The sequence below is a fragment of the Centroberyx affinis genome, unplaced genomic scaffold, assembly GCF_046629955.1.
Source record: "Centroberyx affinis isolate AG114_WGS23_722 - 3 ecotype Tasmania unplaced genomic scaffold, CSIRO-AGI_Caff_v1 ptg002879l_1, whole genome shotgun sequence".
Taxonomy (NCBI): domain Eukaryota; kingdom Metazoa; phylum Chordata; class Actinopteri; order Beryciformes; family Berycidae; genus Centroberyx; species Centroberyx affinis.
Window position 1 is genome coordinate 8,538 of NW_027281011.1, and position 18,963 is coordinate 27,500.

The following is an 18,963-nucleotide window of genomic DNA, read 5'->3' on the forward strand; positions in this document are numbered from 1 at the left end:
AGATTATTGAGAATATTGAATCTCTGTGACCTGGTTAAAATAGCTATTTGTTATTATTACTATTCGACCCTTATAGCTTTCAAGAGGGATTCTTAAACCTTTTCAGCCTGGAACCAAAAATCTGATAAAATATCTCTCCTTGGCTGGAAACCTGGTAAATACTTATTACTCTTGTGAAGGGACCCGACAACAGGCACGATGCGACCTGTTTTGTGGCCCCAACCTATAGCTTAAGAAACACTGACTCAAACAACAGGCCTTCAATGCATGCTTCACTTGGAGTTGACAATTTGACAGACACTGCTGAACAAAACGGCTATAGTAGCTTCCTGGCACTTACTGATGATGTCACCACCACAACAACTGCAGCACACTTATGACATCACCAAAGCACAAGCACAGGGAGGTGAAGCGGAAGGCTAGCTAGTTAACAACATCCGGTACATTAGCGTTAGCCACGCTTGCGCGGATTCCCATTGATGTTCGATGCAGGAGTGGAAACAGACAACAGGGAGCCGAAGAGGAAGCATAGGTCGAAGCCTTCCTGTGTTTGACTAGCGGCTAAGTGGCTAACAAGATTTTCCATTGACTGCAAACTAGTATGTCTTCCAGAAAAGACTTTGTAACGATGGAGAACTACAATGTAGAATGAACCAACTGACAGCAGCTGATCCTCCTGAGTAGGCAGCAGACTGTCTCATGGCAGATTTTCACCTGTTGAGATGCAGTTTGGGACTTCGCTAAAGTCTGAGTTCAGTCATAATGGAACTGAAGATATTTTTTTCAGCTAGAAGCTAACGTAGCTTGTTCCCTTTGCAGGAGATGGAACATTCCAACTAGCTCAACGCCTGTCGGATACTGTAGTTTGGTAACTAATTTTGTCGTTCATGTAGCCTAAATAATACTGTATGGATTTTTGTGAAACGAAGCCAAACGAGATGTGTTGATGCTTACTGCAACATATTTCGAAATCAAAGCCATGTGCTCTTTAGATTGCTGATATGAAGCAACCTCCCAAAGACTGACAGAGGGTGAAGTCAACTCTAGGGTCGACGGAAATGACGTCAACTTCGGCTCCCTATAATTAATCTGGATTCAAAACCCCCAGGCTTCACTAAACATCCAACCATGTAGGTTGTTTTTTTAAACTGTTAGAAAATGTTAGCTTGGTAAATTAGATTGGGAATCTGTGAGAATTATAATGAAGTGGCTTTGACTTCAGCTTCCTATTTGCATCACAGAGCAGAGATGGGTTAGGTTTACAGCACAGTCAAGGCCTATGTCCGATGTTTGAACCTATTTGGTTTTTATATGTACAATGGATTCTACATAAACCCACAGCTGCACTGCACTGCACTGAACTGCAAGAATGCCCATCCTAACAAGTAATGGATATTACTAAGTCCTTGAATCTCAAAATAATTTAACAGATCTCTGCAAGAACACTGCAAGAGTATTTCACTTGTTTTCATCTTGGTACAAATGGAGTGACCTGCCTTATTTGAAGAAATTGACACTTGTTTAAAGACAATTCTTGAAACAAGCTGATCTGCATGTGAAACTTCTTGTCAAGACTTAAGTCAACATTAAATCACTTGTTAAGTTGGACTTTTTTTTTTTGCAGTGTAGCAACAGATAACCAGCAGCAATATAAATACACCATGAAGCTGCATCCATCCAGCCTGTGTCTTGGTTGCTGCGCGATAGAAAAATCAATGACATCTTGATGTTGAACAGTGTTCTAAATAGAATGTCAGACACATTCTGGAACAGAATCTTCATAAATTCAGCATACTGCCGCTATAAAAGGCAAAACCCCATAACTCTGGTTTTACTGATTTTCATGTTTTTACTTGAATTAAAGGTTTCCACAGTCCTTTATGGGTAGAGATTAAGTTTCATCACCCTTGGACTGATGAAATCCATTAAAAACCCAGAACAACACTTCAAAAATACATGGTAGTCGATCTGAAATAAAAGTTTTTCTTGATTCGTGAAAAGTTTTTTTTTTAAGGTTTACAAAGTTTTCATCTGACACTATAGTGATATCAATTGTTCAGTAATGAGAGCCTTTAACAATAAATGACATCAACCTTATTCCCAAGGTCTCTGTCGGAGGAGGCTCTTCAGCACTGCCTTGTAGAGAATACTGCGGATACAAATACACACACATACGTAGCACTTTGGTGGAGCAACAGGTGCAGCCGTTGTAGAAGTCCCGCTATTTACCGCTAACAGTAACCATTTACTAACCTAAGAGGAACCGTTTGTAAGATTGAAATGTTATTCTCCAAGGATATTACTGAATGTTCTGTTAATTCTGGAATGCTCTGAGGGTTCGAGGACGTTCCGTGCATTCTGGAATGTTGAGAAGATTGCGGGGGTGGGGGTTCAGAAGGTCAGAGAAAGTTCAGAGGGTCCTAGGATGTTGCCAAGATTCTAGAATGTTCTGAAGGTTCTAAAAGGTTCTGAGCATTCGGGAATGTTGAGATTCTAGAATGTTCAGAGGGTTCAAAAACATTCCGAGGGTTCCAGAATGTTGTCAAGACTCTAGAATGTTCCAAAGCTTGTAAGTGTTCCGAGGGTTCCAGAATGTTCAGTGGGTTCGAGAGCGTTCGGAGTATTCTAAAATATTCAGAAAACTGTAGGGTGTTCCGAAGGTTCTAAAACGTTCTGAGCATTCTGGAATGTTGAGAAGATTCTAGACGGATGTCCCAGAGGGCTCAAGAATGTTCTGAGGGTTATAGAACGCTGTCGAGATTCTAGAATCTTATGAGCTAACAGAGTGCAACTGGGGGATAGATTAAAGATATAGGTTGGAAAGATCGTCCTGTAACCGGTAAGTCACAACAACGGACAGTCTGTCCACCAACAACAGTGTGTCCTATTGATGTGTCCTTTAGCAAGGCACTGAACCCCGACCTACTCCTCCATTGAAAGAAACTCGGGTTCAGAGCATCAGATAAAATCCTAAAATGTAAATGTAAATAAGGGTACATAACAGGGGACTTTTATAACGGCTACCACTGTACACGGTCCTGCATGCAAAAGCAACAGATGAGACGAATCGACAAGCATCTATCCCACGCAGTACATACAAAACACTGTGAATGGGTAACTTGGAATAGTACACAGAGTAAACAACACACCGTAATTATCATAGGCTTAGCAGTTCACCAACCTGGCGAAAAATTCTTATGCCCGATTTCTCTTTTTATCACTTGAACTCAAAGTCAACATGTTTCTTTATGTGTTGAGTGAGTTTCACGACCCTTGGACCCTTGAAACCTGCTAAAATCCCCATTGTATCAATTCGCAGACACATGGGGCGTCAGAATGAGTAAATAAGCATTCTTCTCTCCTTTCCTGAAAAAATCTACTTATTGCAGATATACAGCTTTCTTCCGACGACGGCGATACACTCCTGAAATCTCAATTTCACTTGTGTCTTATCACTCTGCTTTTAGTACGGCTGGTTCATGCATGCAGCCGCTTAGCTGAGTTTCTATGCAGACTCCGAGAAAGGCAGAGTACATTACAACAAGTGTAAGCAGTACGTATTATACTCAAACAGAAAGGGTCGGATAACTAGCTGTAGCTCTGGATCATGGGTTAGATTTCTGTCTGTGGAGCCATGCTAAAAGGAGGAGCTAGCAAAGAAAGACAGAAAGAAAGAAAGGTTGGGCAGAATGTGACAGTTGCTGAGAAATCTGTGGATAATTCAAAAGAACGCAGATTGACTTCAAGAGGGAAAGAAAGATGGGAAGAAGGAAGGAAGGAGGGAAAGAAAGAACGAAAACAGGATCACGAAAAATCAAAACCTGTCGGGCAGTTTGACTGACGAGCAGGAAATTGTGCTGGCTTGATCGTAATAGAATTAGTAAGAGTCGAAACGCACATACAGACACATACATGCACATAAACATACACTGTTCCTTCTTTGCAAGTCTCCAAATCCTCATTGGTATCCAGCACTGTGCGGCGGAGCGCTGTACCGTAACAGACCACCATCTCTTCGTCTTCTCGTCTCTTCCCATCCCTCCCTTCTGCATCTCTCACGCTCAAATCCTCCTCTCCCTCTCGTTCTTCTCCTCTAATCAGCGTCCCGTTGTCCCGTCTCATCTCCCCCTCCCGACGCTAGAAACCATTTCACGTCATTTCAGTCCGTTTTGTGAAAGCAGAATCGCACAGAAGCACAGAAGAAGAAGAAGTAGGAGGGCGTGGTTTGTTGTTTATGCAAATACAGGCTGTTTTCGGGGGTTGTTTGGATTGGTCGAGGGGAGAGCGAGGGGTTGGGTCACCGGCGGGCGCCTAATGAGGAAGCGGGACCAGGATATCCACGTAGTTGATGGGGAAGAAGCCCGATTGGCCGTGGATCATGCCCTCGTACCAGTTGTCGTCGATCTGATTGGTCAGGGTGATGATGTCGCCCTCTTTGAAGCCCAGCTCGCCCTCGTTCTCTGGCTCGAAGTCGTAGAGCGCCCGGCAGCAGGGCTGGTCCATGGGTGCTAGGGGGTGGAGGTGGGGGGCAGACAGAAAGAGATGGAGGAATAGAGTTAAGTCAAGTTAGTTTATACAAAGGCTTTCAGGTGATGTAACCAAAGTCAAAAGAATCTTCATCAGTAAGTTCACAACTACCGTATTTCCTCTTCCTTTATTTACCTCAACTGCAGAGGGTACCAGGCCTTTATTGGAAGCAGGCTTATATTAGAGACTTTTATTTCTAATTCCCTCTGTTTGATAAGTATATTTGCTCATATATATATATTTATATATACAAAGCCTCCTTGTTTTCTGATCTGCTTCTGTTGGGGTTCGTTAGGTAGTCGTTTTTTTGTTACTGCAACGCTCCAGAGACTTCCGCCGGCCGAGCCGTCTTGTGGCATACTGCCATCTGGTGGCACTTGTATGTTACTACAAACTACAGTTACATTATATAACAGGCACCAGGAGTTTACCGGTATCCACCGTTGTTTTTTCCTTTGTTTTTTTTACCCGGCCTGTATTTTGGGCCGGCCTTTATTTGTTCGTGTCGACCATGGCCCCGGCCATTATCGGAGACCCAGCTTTTAATTGACTACTGGCCACTATTAGAGGAAATACGGTAACAAGACAAGACTCCTATATCTTGAATGGGGAGTCATCTGTATTTATGTATTAAAAGCATGACGTTTCAGCCTTCAAACGTCATGTTTTTTAATGCAATAAATAGTCTATATTTTTCTACTGATTTTTCTACTGAGTGTTGCCCCTTACTATTTTGTTCCCTTTACTGACATTTTTATAGGCAGCATCTCAACTCGGGCTGTTTGAGCACGACTTAGTTAATCTCAATATTGCAATTTAAAACATTTTATTGAAGAATTACAACGCTTTGATTCTGTGACCTCCGTCGGCCAAAAGAAGTCTCAGAACGGAAACTTAATTCTTCAAAATAACGTATTAAACTGCAAGTGTCCTGATACAGGTGTGCGAAGAACCTAGTTTCCTGAAAGATGGTAATATTACACTGCAAAAACTGGTTGTCCGGTGATTTTATCTTGTTTTCAGATCTATCAAGCTTATTTTGTGATATTTTTAGTCAAATTATCTCACTGCACTGGCAGATAATCTGGTTGCTGGTTTCAATAAATTTCACTTGATTCATGCCAGTATGACTTCTTTCAAGAAATCATCTTAAAACAATGAAGAAAATCTGCAAACAAGAAACTCCAAGACAATTTCACTTTTACCAAGTAAACGTCCTGAAACAAGTTACAATCTCCTGAAAAAAAAGTCAAATTTGTTGAAACCGGTAAAATGATCTGCCCGTGCAGTAAGATGATTTCACACAAAAAAAAAAAAATCCTAAAATAAGCTTGATAAGTCTGGATACAAGATAAAATAACTTAACAAGTTTATCAGTTTTTGCAATGTAAAATGGTGATATTAAAATCTGACTAGGGCCACCCATAACACCCCCCACCCCCCCACCCCCCACCTGGTGATCTTCCGGGGGATTTGGCGGAATGTAGCCCCCCGTTGTGGCTCTCGCTGGGGGGCAGCAGCTCCAGTGTCATGCGGGGTTTGGGAGCGTACTCCTTCCTCGGTTTACTGGACGCTTCTTTTATCCTGGGAAAACCACAAAACCATAATGTTAACTCTTTCAAAAGTGTTAATTTAATACTTTCACAGTGGCTCCCATATAAACACCGGGTGAGTGTTCATTTGAAATCTGAGGGTGTTAAATATGAGATTTCAAATTTGCAGTGCACCACATATCGTTTACACTACCAGTCAACAGTCTGGACCCACCTGATTGAATGTTCTATGTTTTTCATTCTCTTCAAACCATTTTGATCTAAAGAAATTTGTTCCTTAGACGAATATAAACAGTGAAGTTGATCCTATGTATGAATTTCTTTCCAAAGCCTTTGCCTTTCCATCAAGGCAAAGGGTTAGCTACTTTAAAGAATCTAAAATATAAAAATATACGATAGTTTTGATTTGTTTAACACTTTTTTTGGTCACTGCATAATTCAATTTGTGTTATTTCATAGTTTTGATGTCTTTACTATTATTCTAAAGTGTGGAAAATAAAAATAAAGAAAAACGTGTGTGTCCAAACTTCTGACTGGTATGTATCTGTTTTAGTATCTTAGTTTACAAGATAGATAGATAGATAGATAGATAGATAGATAGATAGATAGATAGATAGATACCTGTCCTCCATCTTGCTGGAGAGCTGTTGGAGGATTTCGGCGGCGCGGCTGTGGTATTCCAACTGAGCTTGGACCAACGCTGCCAGCTGGCTCACCTGCTCTATCTGCAACACACACATACACACACACACACACACAAACACCCCCCCCCACACACACACATACACATACACACCCACGCACACAGATGGACAAATACACACAGACACACACATATTGGTGTAAAATGTGTCAGGTTTTTCAGTTGAGTTAAAGATACGGATGAATATCTTTTCTCTCTAAAACACACACACCTTAAATACCCCCCCAAACACACACACACACAGACACACCGACACACACACACATACACACATATGTTTTTTCCACTGCAGAAGCCTTGCACTGTGCCCATGCTGGGTCTGGGTCTGCTTTGGCACAGTATGGATGGCACAAGATTGCTACCTTTTGTTTTTCCATTGCAATACTGAACATATGGGACCCGGTCCAGAACCACATGTGTAACTATGGCAACAGTCAATTGAAAATCACAGTGGCGGGATCTGTAAAATGTAAGTTTGTTGTGTTAAATGTCAGTTTTCAGTCTATTTTCTTTCTCTGCCTCATTCAAATGAATGGGAAGTAAAAATCCTAATGCTACAAACTCGTCCAGCTGCATCTGATCTTGGTCAGTAGTTTATATTCTGGTTTTCATGGCGGTCAAGAGACAGATAACCCCCATGTTAAAACTAAGTGGAATATTGTTTTAACTATGTTTTCACTGAAGTATTGGCCTTCACTCCAACAGAAACTGGATCAACGTAAACTGACAAACTGTGGATCCATTCGCAGTGAGAAGAGGAATCTGACTTCACTTTGTTTCTGCACTTTATTTTGTCATCTCTCATTTTTCCAGTTAAAAGAATGGAATCTGGTTTTCATGGCAGTCAAGTGCCAAATAAGTGGAATATTGCTTTAAGTAAAAGTAAAGTTCTTGATTTTAAAAAGTACTAAAAAAGAAGTACCAAAAAAACTATTAAATTACAATAATGTGAGTAAATGTAATTAGTGACTTCCACTGGATCAGCTCTCTTTCACTGCACCCAAACAGTACTGAACCATGAATAAAACATAATGGAAAAACATACTGTGCCGTGTCCTTACATCTCCCGCAGTTTAAACACTCCGCTCTGTACACACACACACACACACACACACACAGTCTCCTTATGTCATGCTGTGTGTTCTGTACTCCTACACACTTCAGGCAGAGACACACACACACACACACACACACACACACACACACTCCCCGAACACGCAGCGTCCTCACATCGCTCTCCAGCAGGTTGAACATGCTCTGCTCCGCGATCTCTTTGCTCTCGTCGAACTTCTCCAGCGCCTGTTTGATCTCGTCGTCCTGGACTTTCCCCTGGCGCTTCTTCTTGTAGTCGAAGTCCAGGCGGCGGCCCTCCATCTTCTTCAGGTGGTGCTGCGGCGGGAAGACGAGAAGAAGAAGTTCATTCGTCGCCTACATGCAGTATTTCCTAACACACTTTGAGAGAACCTGGATCGTCAATGGAGACGTGTTGGCATGTGGCAAATTCGTATATATCTTTCGTTTTTAAATCTATATATCACTATGTATAACTATATCAAAACTAACTATTCCCAGTCACTTTGTTGAAATCACTCTAATGCTAATCTACCATGTCTGCAAAAACTCCAGCGCAAATTACCTCCCGTATTTTGATAAAGACAGAGGTCACCTGATAATAATAAACCCATGTGAATCAAACCCTGTAATGCAATTTCTTTTGCTTCTTCTATAAATGTGATTTCTTTCTTCCACCTGTCATGAAAAATGGAGGCAGTGGCGGAATCTATAGAGGAAGGTTTCAAACGCATTTTGGGTACAAACATCAAGGTTATGTCAAGTCTTAAGTCTAAATGTAGAACAGCAAGTCAAGTCAGAACAAATCAAGAGTCCAGTATCAATTTAATATGTTAAAGAAAACTAAATATCTAGGACTTTTCAATGCAATATGGTTTTAATAGGATAAAAACTTGGTAAGAGCATCATGAGTTTCAACTTCAATAAATTCAATCATTCCATACAAATTCAGAAAACAGAATTTAAATTCAGTCGTCTGCTGGAACAAATCTCATCACTTTCAATCTGAGTCATTTACACAAACACAAGATCTCAAATCAAGACTTTAGAAACCTTTTCAAGTCATCAGAGTACAAGTCAGACTCGAGTCCCAAGTCACCAGAACCCAAGTCAAGTCAAGTCTCTCAAGTCCTGTCTTCATGCATCAAGTCAAGACTCAAGCAATTAAAACTGTGTTCTTGCCTCTGCTTTTCACAAAACGCAGAGGTTGCGGGCTCATTCATAAATCACATAAGATCCCCATATAATACTCCGCCTGTGAGAATAGGGCTTTAGTTTACTTTTGAATATCTGAAAATAAATCTCCCTACCTGTATCTCTTTGTTATGGAGGTTCTCTAGCTGTACACATGGTTGTACGGTCTATGAATGTGGAACAACTGTAACTTTATTAACTTTCTTTAGTCAGTGTTTTGCTCACCTGTATCTCTTTGAGGTCTTTGTCGTGGAGGTTCTGCAGGGGGTCGATGAAGTTCTGTTTCACCTCCATGTCCAGAGCGTCCTTCACCTCCCCCAGCTCCCGCATCGCCTCCCCGGCATCGATCAGCGCCACGCCTGGACGGAGGGAGGGAGGGAGAGAGGGATGGAGGGAAAACAGAGAGACGGAGACAGAAGGGGGTTAGGGAAAAAAAGACAGAACAGTCTGGTCTCCTGAAATCCGTGAAGCGCAAAGTCTTACAATGCAAATACACGTGAGAGAATTCTGTTTTCCCGGCAAGAAGAGGTTCCGTGAAGGAGACATGACTATAAACAGCAAGAGTCACATTGAAGCAGTTTGACTTCAATGCCGATGACTGGAGTTCAATTCCCAGCTTGTACGAAGGAAATTTCTACTGTGAGTCAAGGTTTAATTTTTAGCTAAAGTTTTTTTTATTTAACCGACCAAAGCCTTTCCCAAACCTTAATCAAGTTGTTTTAGTTGCCTAAGTGTGACCTTAACTGGTGGTGGAAAGCATTATATCTTTTAATATGGTCATGTGGAATGGAAACCTGAACGTTAAAAATAAAGGGAAACTGTCGAGAGTAGTAAACACGGCTCCTAAAATCATTGGGAAGACACAGGTGTAACTAAGTGACAAAAATTAAGAAGAATTAAACACTAAGAAGAATTAAAATATTAAAACGCATAGTCAACCTGCCTTCCTGAGCTAATCCCTTACTCTCTCCCCAAGCTAAATTTGCATATAATACTTCTTGGCATAATCTGCACTCTACTTTTTAATTTACTTTTTGCACATTTTCCCAGAAACTCCCCAGAATTTTCCACATTGTACCCTAGCATGGCATTTTATGATTATAAGTTTGTTTTGTATTTTGCATGCATTGTCTTGTTTGTAAATCCATGATCCACTGTGGTGAAGCCAAAGATAATTTTCTACATCATGGGCAATAAAGTTTCGGATGAACGAACGGATGAACAAACGGACAAACGAACGGATGAACGGACGAATGAACGAACGGACGAACAGCCGAACAAACTATCTAACTAACTAACAAACAAACTAACTATCTAACTAACTAATTAACTAACAAACTAACTAACTAACTAACTATCTAACTAACTAATGAACTAACAAATTAACTAACTATCTAACTAACTAATTAACTAACAAACTAACTAACAAACTAATGAACTAACTAATGAACTAACTAATGAACTAACAAACTAACAAACTAACAACTAACTAACTCAGTAACGAGCTAACTAACTAACGAAGTAACTAATGAACTAACAAACTAACGAACTAACTAATGAATTAACAAACTAACTAACTATCTAACAAACTAATTAACTAATGAACTAACTAACAAACTAAAGAACTAACTAAGTTACAAACTAAGTTACAAACTAACAAACTAACTAATGAACTTACTATCTAACTAATGAACTAACGAACTAACAAACTCACAAACTATCTTACGAACAAACTAACTAACTAACTTACGAACCAACTGATTAACTAACTAACAAACTAACTAACTGACAAACTAACAAACTAAAAAACCTTAACCAAAGATGTTTTACTTGCCTAAACTTAACCATTACGTGAAAGTGTTGTGTCCAATTTGCGTTGGAGGAGCGTAATCTTTACATAATTTGTGTCCAAAGCATGTAAATCTGCATTTCAGACTTTGTGCTTATTTCACAAAAATTGCATGAGAAAGAAATAAAGTGGGGAAACAGAGAGAGAGAGAGAGGGAGAGAGAGGAAAGAAAAAGAAAGAGAATTGGTAAAGCAGCGGCGAGTGGAGACAAAAGAGCGAGAAAAAAGAGAAAGAGGGAAAGAAGGAAATTGAGTGCTGAATAAGTGTTTGCCTCTCTGCTGCTGAAATGTTCCCACCGAATCATTAAAAATAGGTTGTGTTCAGTACAGCTTGGTCTTTCTATTGATGGGAGAAATGTGACTTGGCACACTGTCTGCTTTTAGCTTGGAGAGGCTCTGGTATTGTGTCTGGTTGAATCAAACTGCCTCGTCTGCCGAAGCACTCGACTTGGCTCTTCCCTTAAAAAAATCCTTGGTCCTTTGCTAGTGTTTTTTTTTTTTCCGCAGAATAGATGTCAGGTCTGGTTCGTTGTTCTGCAAAGACTCCCCAAAAAATCCACAAAAAACATGAAAATGGCAGCAGAGTGGAAATATTTAGAGAACGAATCAAGACTAGACCTCAGTTGCCCCTTATTTGAATTTGATAAGCTGCATTCAAGAGATCTTTTATCCCACAAGTCATTACTGTATCGACTTCTTCACACAAATCTCTTCTAATTCTCCACCAGGAATTGCACTTTTTGCCCTTTTTTTCTGTGAATATAAACTGGAATAATCACTGACCTTGTGCTTTACGGTGTTGAATTATGAATTTATCGTCTCTTTCGTCTGTTTTTAACTTTGCTGCAGTGAAGCCAAAAGCAAATTTCGAAATGTGTGGACAGAAATGTTTCTATTTTATTTAATTTTTAACACATTTCACTGAAAAGTCCTCCTATATGAGCTTCACGAGGATGGGTGATTATAAATTAGCAACACTTTAGTTTGGACGGTGCAGAGTAATTAATGTAACAACAATCATAGACCATTCACAGAAATATTGTATTGTTGTCTCTGGCACTTGTTCTTCACTAGTAATAATATTTAATTATGGGATTTATGAACGCAGACCAATTCAGCTGTTGGCACTTTTTGTAAGATTTTCTGGATTAAGACTTCAGCTAAATGTTTAAATGTGTGCGGTTTGGTCCAAATAACATCAATTAAACCCCACAAACATTTTGACATTGAATAGATGTTGATGTTTCATTTTGCTGCTAGATATAGCAGCAAAATGAAATATGACGTCTGTAGTCGTCCAGAGCTGCTGCCTGCATCGTTTTGTGAAATCAGGCCCTAAATGTCTTTCTGACATCAGTTCAAAACAGTTTCCAAATCTGTTTTTATGTTAAGTTTTACGATGCCATAGTATCATATTGTTAAAAGTTTGTGCTTGTTTGGGTTGATGTTGAACTTGGCTGTCTGCCAAATGCCTGCTGGGGAGTTTTGATATCTGTGACGGCTCTCTGGAGAATCCATTAACAACAAGCAGGAACCAAAAGAGCTGCAGCAGGGCGACTGGCTGCTTCCCCACACTCTGTTCAAAACACTGTGAGACGATGTTAGTCTCACACCGGCATTTTAGTTGAACATTTATTAAACATTTCCCAGAGGCAGAGCTGCTCCGGAGGCAGAAATAATCTCATTGGTTGAGTTAAACCTCAGTGGGCGGAGCCAAAAAGCCTTTTTCGTTAACTAACTGGGAAACGTGAATGTCAAAGAAGTAACTACAGGCAAAATGTTAATAAAAAACGTAAACACCGATGACTTCTTTTTATATTCATTCACGACCATGGCATCATGATGTTGAATGTCAGCAGCTATAGCTAACTAGCTAGGTGGCTAGCTAGCTAATTACCGTTTACGCTCACAAAACTTGTTTGTACGGAATGTAAAAAAGGCTCGTACAGAGTTTGGTAAAAAGGCGTTTCAGTTCTCAGCCCCTATGGCATGGAATGAGCTCCAGAAGGACCTGAAACTACTGGAGCTGGTGTTATTGAATGTTTTTAAAACAATGGTTAAAGGTAGGGAGGATGGAGAAAATCGTAATTGTTTTTCCTCATAGTTTAAATTGCTTTCATATGAAACATTGATCATGTATAATGCTGTAATGTGATGAGATGTTTGTTGTGGTGTCTGTAACTTTGTGCTGCTTTTCTTGGCCAGGTCCCTCTTGAAAAAGAGATTCTTAATCTCAATGAGGCTAACCTGAATAAATAAAAGTTAATTAAAAAAATAAATAAAGTAAAAATAACTAGCTTACCTAGATAGCTATAGGCTAGTATGGCTAGTTTGAACTTGAAGGTCAGCTAGCTAACTAGCTAACCTAGATAACTTAGTATGGATAGATTGTATTTTTTCAGTTAGTAGCAGAGCGCTAGGCTTCATAATATTAGCTTCCTCCTCTCTTTTCACTGGGCTTCAGTCTAATGTTACTTAGCCAGAACAACTGTGGTTCTTTGGCTCCGCCCACTGAGGTTTAACTCAGCCAATCAGATTATTTCTGCCTCTGAGGAATGTTTGTAGAACTAAAATTCCAACCTAGATGATTTTGATACGCTGTATGTCTAACAGATTTGCAGCCATAACATTGTATTGCGTATCTTCCCACTCACCGAAGCTGGACTCCTCCCCCAGCTCCCGCCCAAACTTCTGCATGGCGTCGCCCAGGACGGTCTCAGCCTGCGGGTAGCCTGGACCCTTCTCCTGCCCGCGGATCTTCGACATGGTGTTGATCATACTCAACCTGGCTCTGGATGCTGGTGGGGTGGAGAGGGTTGGAGTGGAGGGTCAGGCATTTTGCAAATACTTTACAGTAAATGGTTTGTTTTAGGCTACCTATGTGCCTGATGGTGGGGTTTGTCCCACAGAGGGCAATACAGTGATGGAAATAAACTTTAATTGAAGGTATGTGTGTGTGTGTGTGTGTGTGTGTGTGTTGTACCTGGGTTAGGCTGGAGGTACTCTGTGGTTTTGGTCATGATGTCCAGCACTGCTCTGCTGGTGGTGTCCACCTTCTGCAGAGGAAGACACACCAGGCAATATGTGAGAGGCAACATCAAGGTGAAGAAACTTACCTGCCTACCCATGACAGATAGATAGATAGATAGATAGATAGATAGATAGATAGATAGATAGATAGATAGATAGATAGATAGTTTTACCTTTTCCATTTCCTTGAAGTCATCGTCTAGCTTGGTCCCTTCTGCCCCTCCAACTTTCTCACTGACTTTCTGTAAGAAGAAACACAGAGAGAGAGAGAGAGAGAGAGTTAGAATTTGGTTCTCTGAAAGGCTGGAAGCGAGAGTTAAGGTGATACACATGACAAATTTAGGGGGCAACTTCGACAGGCAACGGTTGCCAAGGAGGAGTTGCCTCAGTGCTGTTGCTGTAATCAAATGGGAACACTTTGGTGCCAGGAAACATCTGAACAAACCCGAATGTTTGCCATGTTGCCCGTCACTGGTAACGTTGCACAACCACATTGCCCAACACATTGCTTAGTGTATCACCGCCTTTGCTGCTTCTTCAGACCGCTGGCAGCAACAACATTGCCCGAACTGTCTGATGATTGACATCTGTAGCGCTAATAGGCGGGATGTGTTGCAACCCTGGTACGTGATTGGCTGCTCACAGGTGATGTCACCCAGGAGGTCAGCTGCCGCCAAGTTTTCCACCCCGACAAACGTGGAAACGAGGGAGCGCTTGTCAACATCGTCCAACGTTTGTCTGGTCGTAGAAAATGAGCAGACTTCAAAAGAGGGATTTGTACGTTTTATTTTGACTGTTTTCCCTCAGTTTATTGGCAAGATTGAGACAAAAGATACAAATTTGAAAAAAAATCAGTGTTGTAATCAAGATAAGACAGGACCAAGTCCAAATCAAGACCAAGACTTTAAGAAGGGCGAGACTAATTCAAGACCAGAACAGTGAGAGTCAAATGCAAGAGTCATGACTGTTTACATCAGTTTCTCTGCTAATACTTGAAAACAAAAACAAAAATTATTTAGGCATTTTAGTAAAATACATACATACATAGAGAAAAGGCACTTTAAGGGGAAGTTTTGTTAGATCCAATCACAGTAAAACGAAAAACAAATTAGTCTCAGAAAAGAGGGACAGAGAGTGAATATGATGACGCTACAGTTTTGAACTCGACTGCTCTTGAAATAAATTTCAAGGTCCTTAAAATTCGAGAACTACAACACTAGAAGGATGAGAGTGAGGAGAATTATATTAAATACAGTAACTCACACTGAACTCCTGATGTGAAGGGCAAGTATTAATCAAAATATGAATCACGGCGGTCTGATTTGTTGTCGAAATGCCTTTAAAAACGTTAAAAGGAGTTTCAAACAATGAAAAGGAAAATGATTCATAATTTTTTAAAGGTGAAGGAGTGTTTGTTCTTGTGACAAAATGACCTTTCCTTAAATCCTTAAAACCCAGCTGTGTTTCTTCTGCTCTTCTGAGTCGTAATGGAAAGAAAATGAAATCGTTTGTGCACAAAAGAGTAGAGAAAAGGAGAGGGATGTCAAAGAGCGAGCGAGAGACAGGAGAGAAAACGGAGGGCGATAAGAGTCGGAGAGAGTGAAACAAATGAGAGACACAGCTGGGAAAGAGACAGACGTCAACAAAGCAAGAGACAAGTGGAAAGTGAGTCATGACATTTATTAACTTGGTGTAAGACAAACTGAATGATCCGAGCACAAATTAGACTACTGATAGCGGAGTTTCTGGGTATTTGAGCTGAATATACAGCGACCTCATTGAATTAATATGCAAATGTTAACCTTTTATTCATTGGTAATATTGTTCTTTAATTGAATTCCGATATAACATGAGGAACTGGAGTGAATAGAATAGAATAGACGGTTCATTTCTGTCTGTTTCTGACTGAACTGATCACTTCATCACTGATCCATCTGATTGATTTAGTGTTTAGATAATGTCAGCTTGTTAGCTAGCTAACCATAGCATCTGGTCAGCTAACCATGACTGTCTTGTTGTTAACATATCTGATTAGCACACTAGGGAGTCATTCCTATGTTCCCAGGGTCCTATGTTCCCAGGGTCCTATGTTCCCCAGATTTATATGGCACATAATGGGAACATGAAACAGGGTCCTATGTTCCCCAGTTCTATGTGGTCTCTCAGGGTCCTATGTTCCCAAGGTCCTGTGTGGTCTTATGTTCCCCAGCTCTATATAGCACACAATGGGAAACTGAAAAAGATGTTCCCCAGCTCTGTATTCGCTTAATATGGTTAGGGTTAGGGTTAGGGTTCTGGGGAACATGGGAACATAGGACCCTGGGAGAGCACATATGTAGAACTGGGGAACATAGGACCCTGGGACCATAGATACGCTCCCGCACACTAGCTAACGTAGCTAGTAGCAGCTAGCGTTAGCATGTTGACATTAACATCAGTGTGTTTGCTGGCTAGTTAGCTAGCTAACAGTTTGTTCAGGTTAACTGAGCTGACTCTTCTCAAGCTCCAACTCTTCATGTTTTGGAGTAGAGACTAGGGCTAAAGACAAGACAGTTTACTGTGTCACAGTAACCTACATTTGGAAACAAATCCACCTTATCACAATATTCACTTTTACTGAGAACATTACTGAATGGATCCACAGCCACACCACAACAAGCTGACTCATCTGCTCTCTGTTTCTAGGCAAGGCAAGGCAAATTTTATTTCTATATCATATTTCATACACAAGGCAAATACAATGCGCTTCACATAAAACAGAAAAAATATATAAAATGACATTAAAAACAAAAGAAAGAAAGATATTTAGCAGTCACTCTCACACTGGTGACACCTCTGGTCAGCCAGTATAACTTCTCTGAGAGTGACTCCCTCAATTTTTCCTCTCAAAAGGAAATCAATTTAGATGAGATCTTGAAGGATTCTTCCAAGGAGCCTAGAGTCTTTCCAGTGGCCTTACCCCGCCCTATAGGCAGGCCCCACAGCCCCTATAGGACTTATAAATGTTCCTGTAGAACAATACACAGATCATCTAAACAATTACAATTATAAACTTCAAGAAATCCTTCAATTCTCAATACAGGTTTGAGGATCCCGTCAGAGCAGAGAAACTACTCACCAGAGTTCCTCTAGACTCCTGTTGGGATCCTGTTCATGACGCCAATTGATGAATAGCTTCTAGCTGCTTGCTACTGATTTACACTTTATTAACTGACAGATAATTCTACAATGTTCCTCCATGACGCCAGATGTGGTTGATGTGAGATTTGTGAAGCAACTGTGAAGCCTCTACTGAATGTTAAATATCTATATGTGGAGTGATATGAGTCTGTAGAGCAAGTAGAGCCAGTACAAGGAGAGTCATTACAATATTGTGCAGACTTTGCTCACGTCCACACTGAGGGTCCACAAGTTGTAAATCTTGCCTCCTGCCATCCTCGATGCATCTTTGGTCGATACAGGTCAGCCTGTCTCAATCTGTCATTGTCATACCAGGAAGTTCCAGAGAGTGACGCATCTCGCTTTCTATTCGCCTCAGGTTGCAGGGAAGGGAAGAGAGGCGGGTAGGATTTTCCAGATTCGTGACTCACACTGACCACCTACGCATTAGTGCACACACACACACACACACACACACACACGTATATACACTGCACATGCATACCCATGCCCACAGGACTGCAGAGCAGCCAACGTTTTCGAAGAGGCACAAATTCACAGAAACACGTTCCACAATGCAAACCGCGGGAGGGACTTGTCAGCTTGGCAACAGCTGCGTTTTCACAAAAAGTGTCTTGTGAAAGGAACTAAAATCATGAGGAAATCCAAGGTAAAATCACCACAACTGAAAGATGCGTTTCTAAAAATCAATAAATGGCTGTCAAATTAACCGCGATACTTTGGTATAATTACGGTAAACAAATGAGAGCCTGGTGCAGTCGATTGTTCTCCTCTATCTCACTCCAGCAGTATTGTTAGTTCTAGTGTTTCTCCACATTAAGACTGTATTTCCCATCAGCCCCGTTGCTTCCTGCCGCCCCCCCACCCCCCTCCCTGAAGAGGATCAGCATGTTGGAAGTGATTTCTCTCCATCTTCCTTTCCCTCCTTCCACCATCTGCTGCCAGAAACTCTTTCAGCTTTAGCTCCGTTTGCTCTGGAAGAACAGAACCTCTTCCTGTTTTGTGCCGTAAAGCGATCCAGCAGCTTTCCCTCCAGATCCACCAGGTGGAGAAACAATGGAGGATGTGTACTGTAATTATACTAATGTTTCTCACTTAATATGCTAATGACACGTAGCACCTTTAAATATTACAAATACAAAGCGATAAAAAAAAGCATCTTATATCTGGTCAGATATGAAATATGTGACTGGGGATGTTGTTTTTGAATGGGCATGATGTATAGTGTATAGTATATGTACATAGTAGAGTATATAGTATATGTATATAGTGTATGCACATATACAGTGGAGAAACACATGACTACTGTGCACACTCATACACGCACATACACATGCATGTGTTCACTGTATAAATTGATATAGACACGCAGAAACACATTATGTATGTACACAAATAATGCTGGCATGTAGACAGTCGACTGAGTCTATTCTGGTGTGACTGTGTGTGTGTGTGTGTGTGTGTGTGTGTGTGTGTGAAGCTTGCATGGCAGCTGCAGCACGCTTCTTTATCAAACTAACAAACCATGCAAACATGAAGGTAAATGTGTGTTTATATAACTGCTAGCACACCTGAGCACCTATGTGTGTGTGTGTGAGAGTGTGTGTGTGTGTGTGTGTCTGTTGTGTGTGTGTGAGTGTGTTACTGAGGACATGCTTTGATCAAAGCTGCAGGGCTTAAAGGCCTGATTTCCAGCATATGGACATTTTAGATTCACAAACTATTTTCGACAAAAAACCCCCAAAAAAACTTACTCCACGTGGGTTTTTGTTTTTGATGCGTTTTATCCAATCATATTCAGTGAAGCAAAGCAACATTTTACATTTACCAATGGAATGCGAGCAAGTTTTTTTTTAT

General features: G+C 40.7%; 1 protein-coding gene across 3 annotated transcripts in view; it reads right to left on the reverse strand.

Moving 5' to 3' along the window:
- Positions 1 to 4,311: 4,311 nt before the first annotated feature.
- The window catches only part of LOC139658372 (endophilin-A1-like), a 15,391-nt gene continuing 739 nt past the window's right edge, over positions 4,312 to 18,963 (reverse strand). Inside the window, exons 2-10 of one of the 3 annotated variants that reach the window (XM_071536487.1) lie at positions 14,100 to 14,168; positions 13,880 to 13,952; positions 13,551 to 13,694; positions 9,274 to 9,407; positions 8,014 to 8,172; positions 6,702 to 6,805; positions 5,974 to 6,111; positions 4,996 to 5,000; positions 4,312 to 4,508 (exon numbers count right to left, since the gene is read on the reverse strand). In XM_071536487.1, the coding sequence (XP_071392588.1) occupies positions 4,312 to 4,508; positions 4,996 to 5,000; positions 5,974 to 6,111; positions 6,702 to 6,805; positions 8,014 to 8,172; positions 9,274 to 9,407; positions 13,551 to 13,694; positions 13,880 to 13,952; positions 14,100 to 14,108 (963 nt within the window). In that variant the 5' untranslated portion in view covers positions 14,109 to 14,168. Of the gene's footprint in view, positions 4,509 to 4,995; positions 5,001 to 5,965; positions 6,112 to 6,701; positions 6,806 to 8,013; positions 8,173 to 9,273; positions 9,408 to 13,550; positions 13,695 to 13,879; positions 13,953 to 14,099; positions 14,169 to 18,963 lie in introns of all 3 variants that reach the window. The other 2 variants (XM_071536488.1, XM_071536486.1) reach the window with 2 other exon arrangements.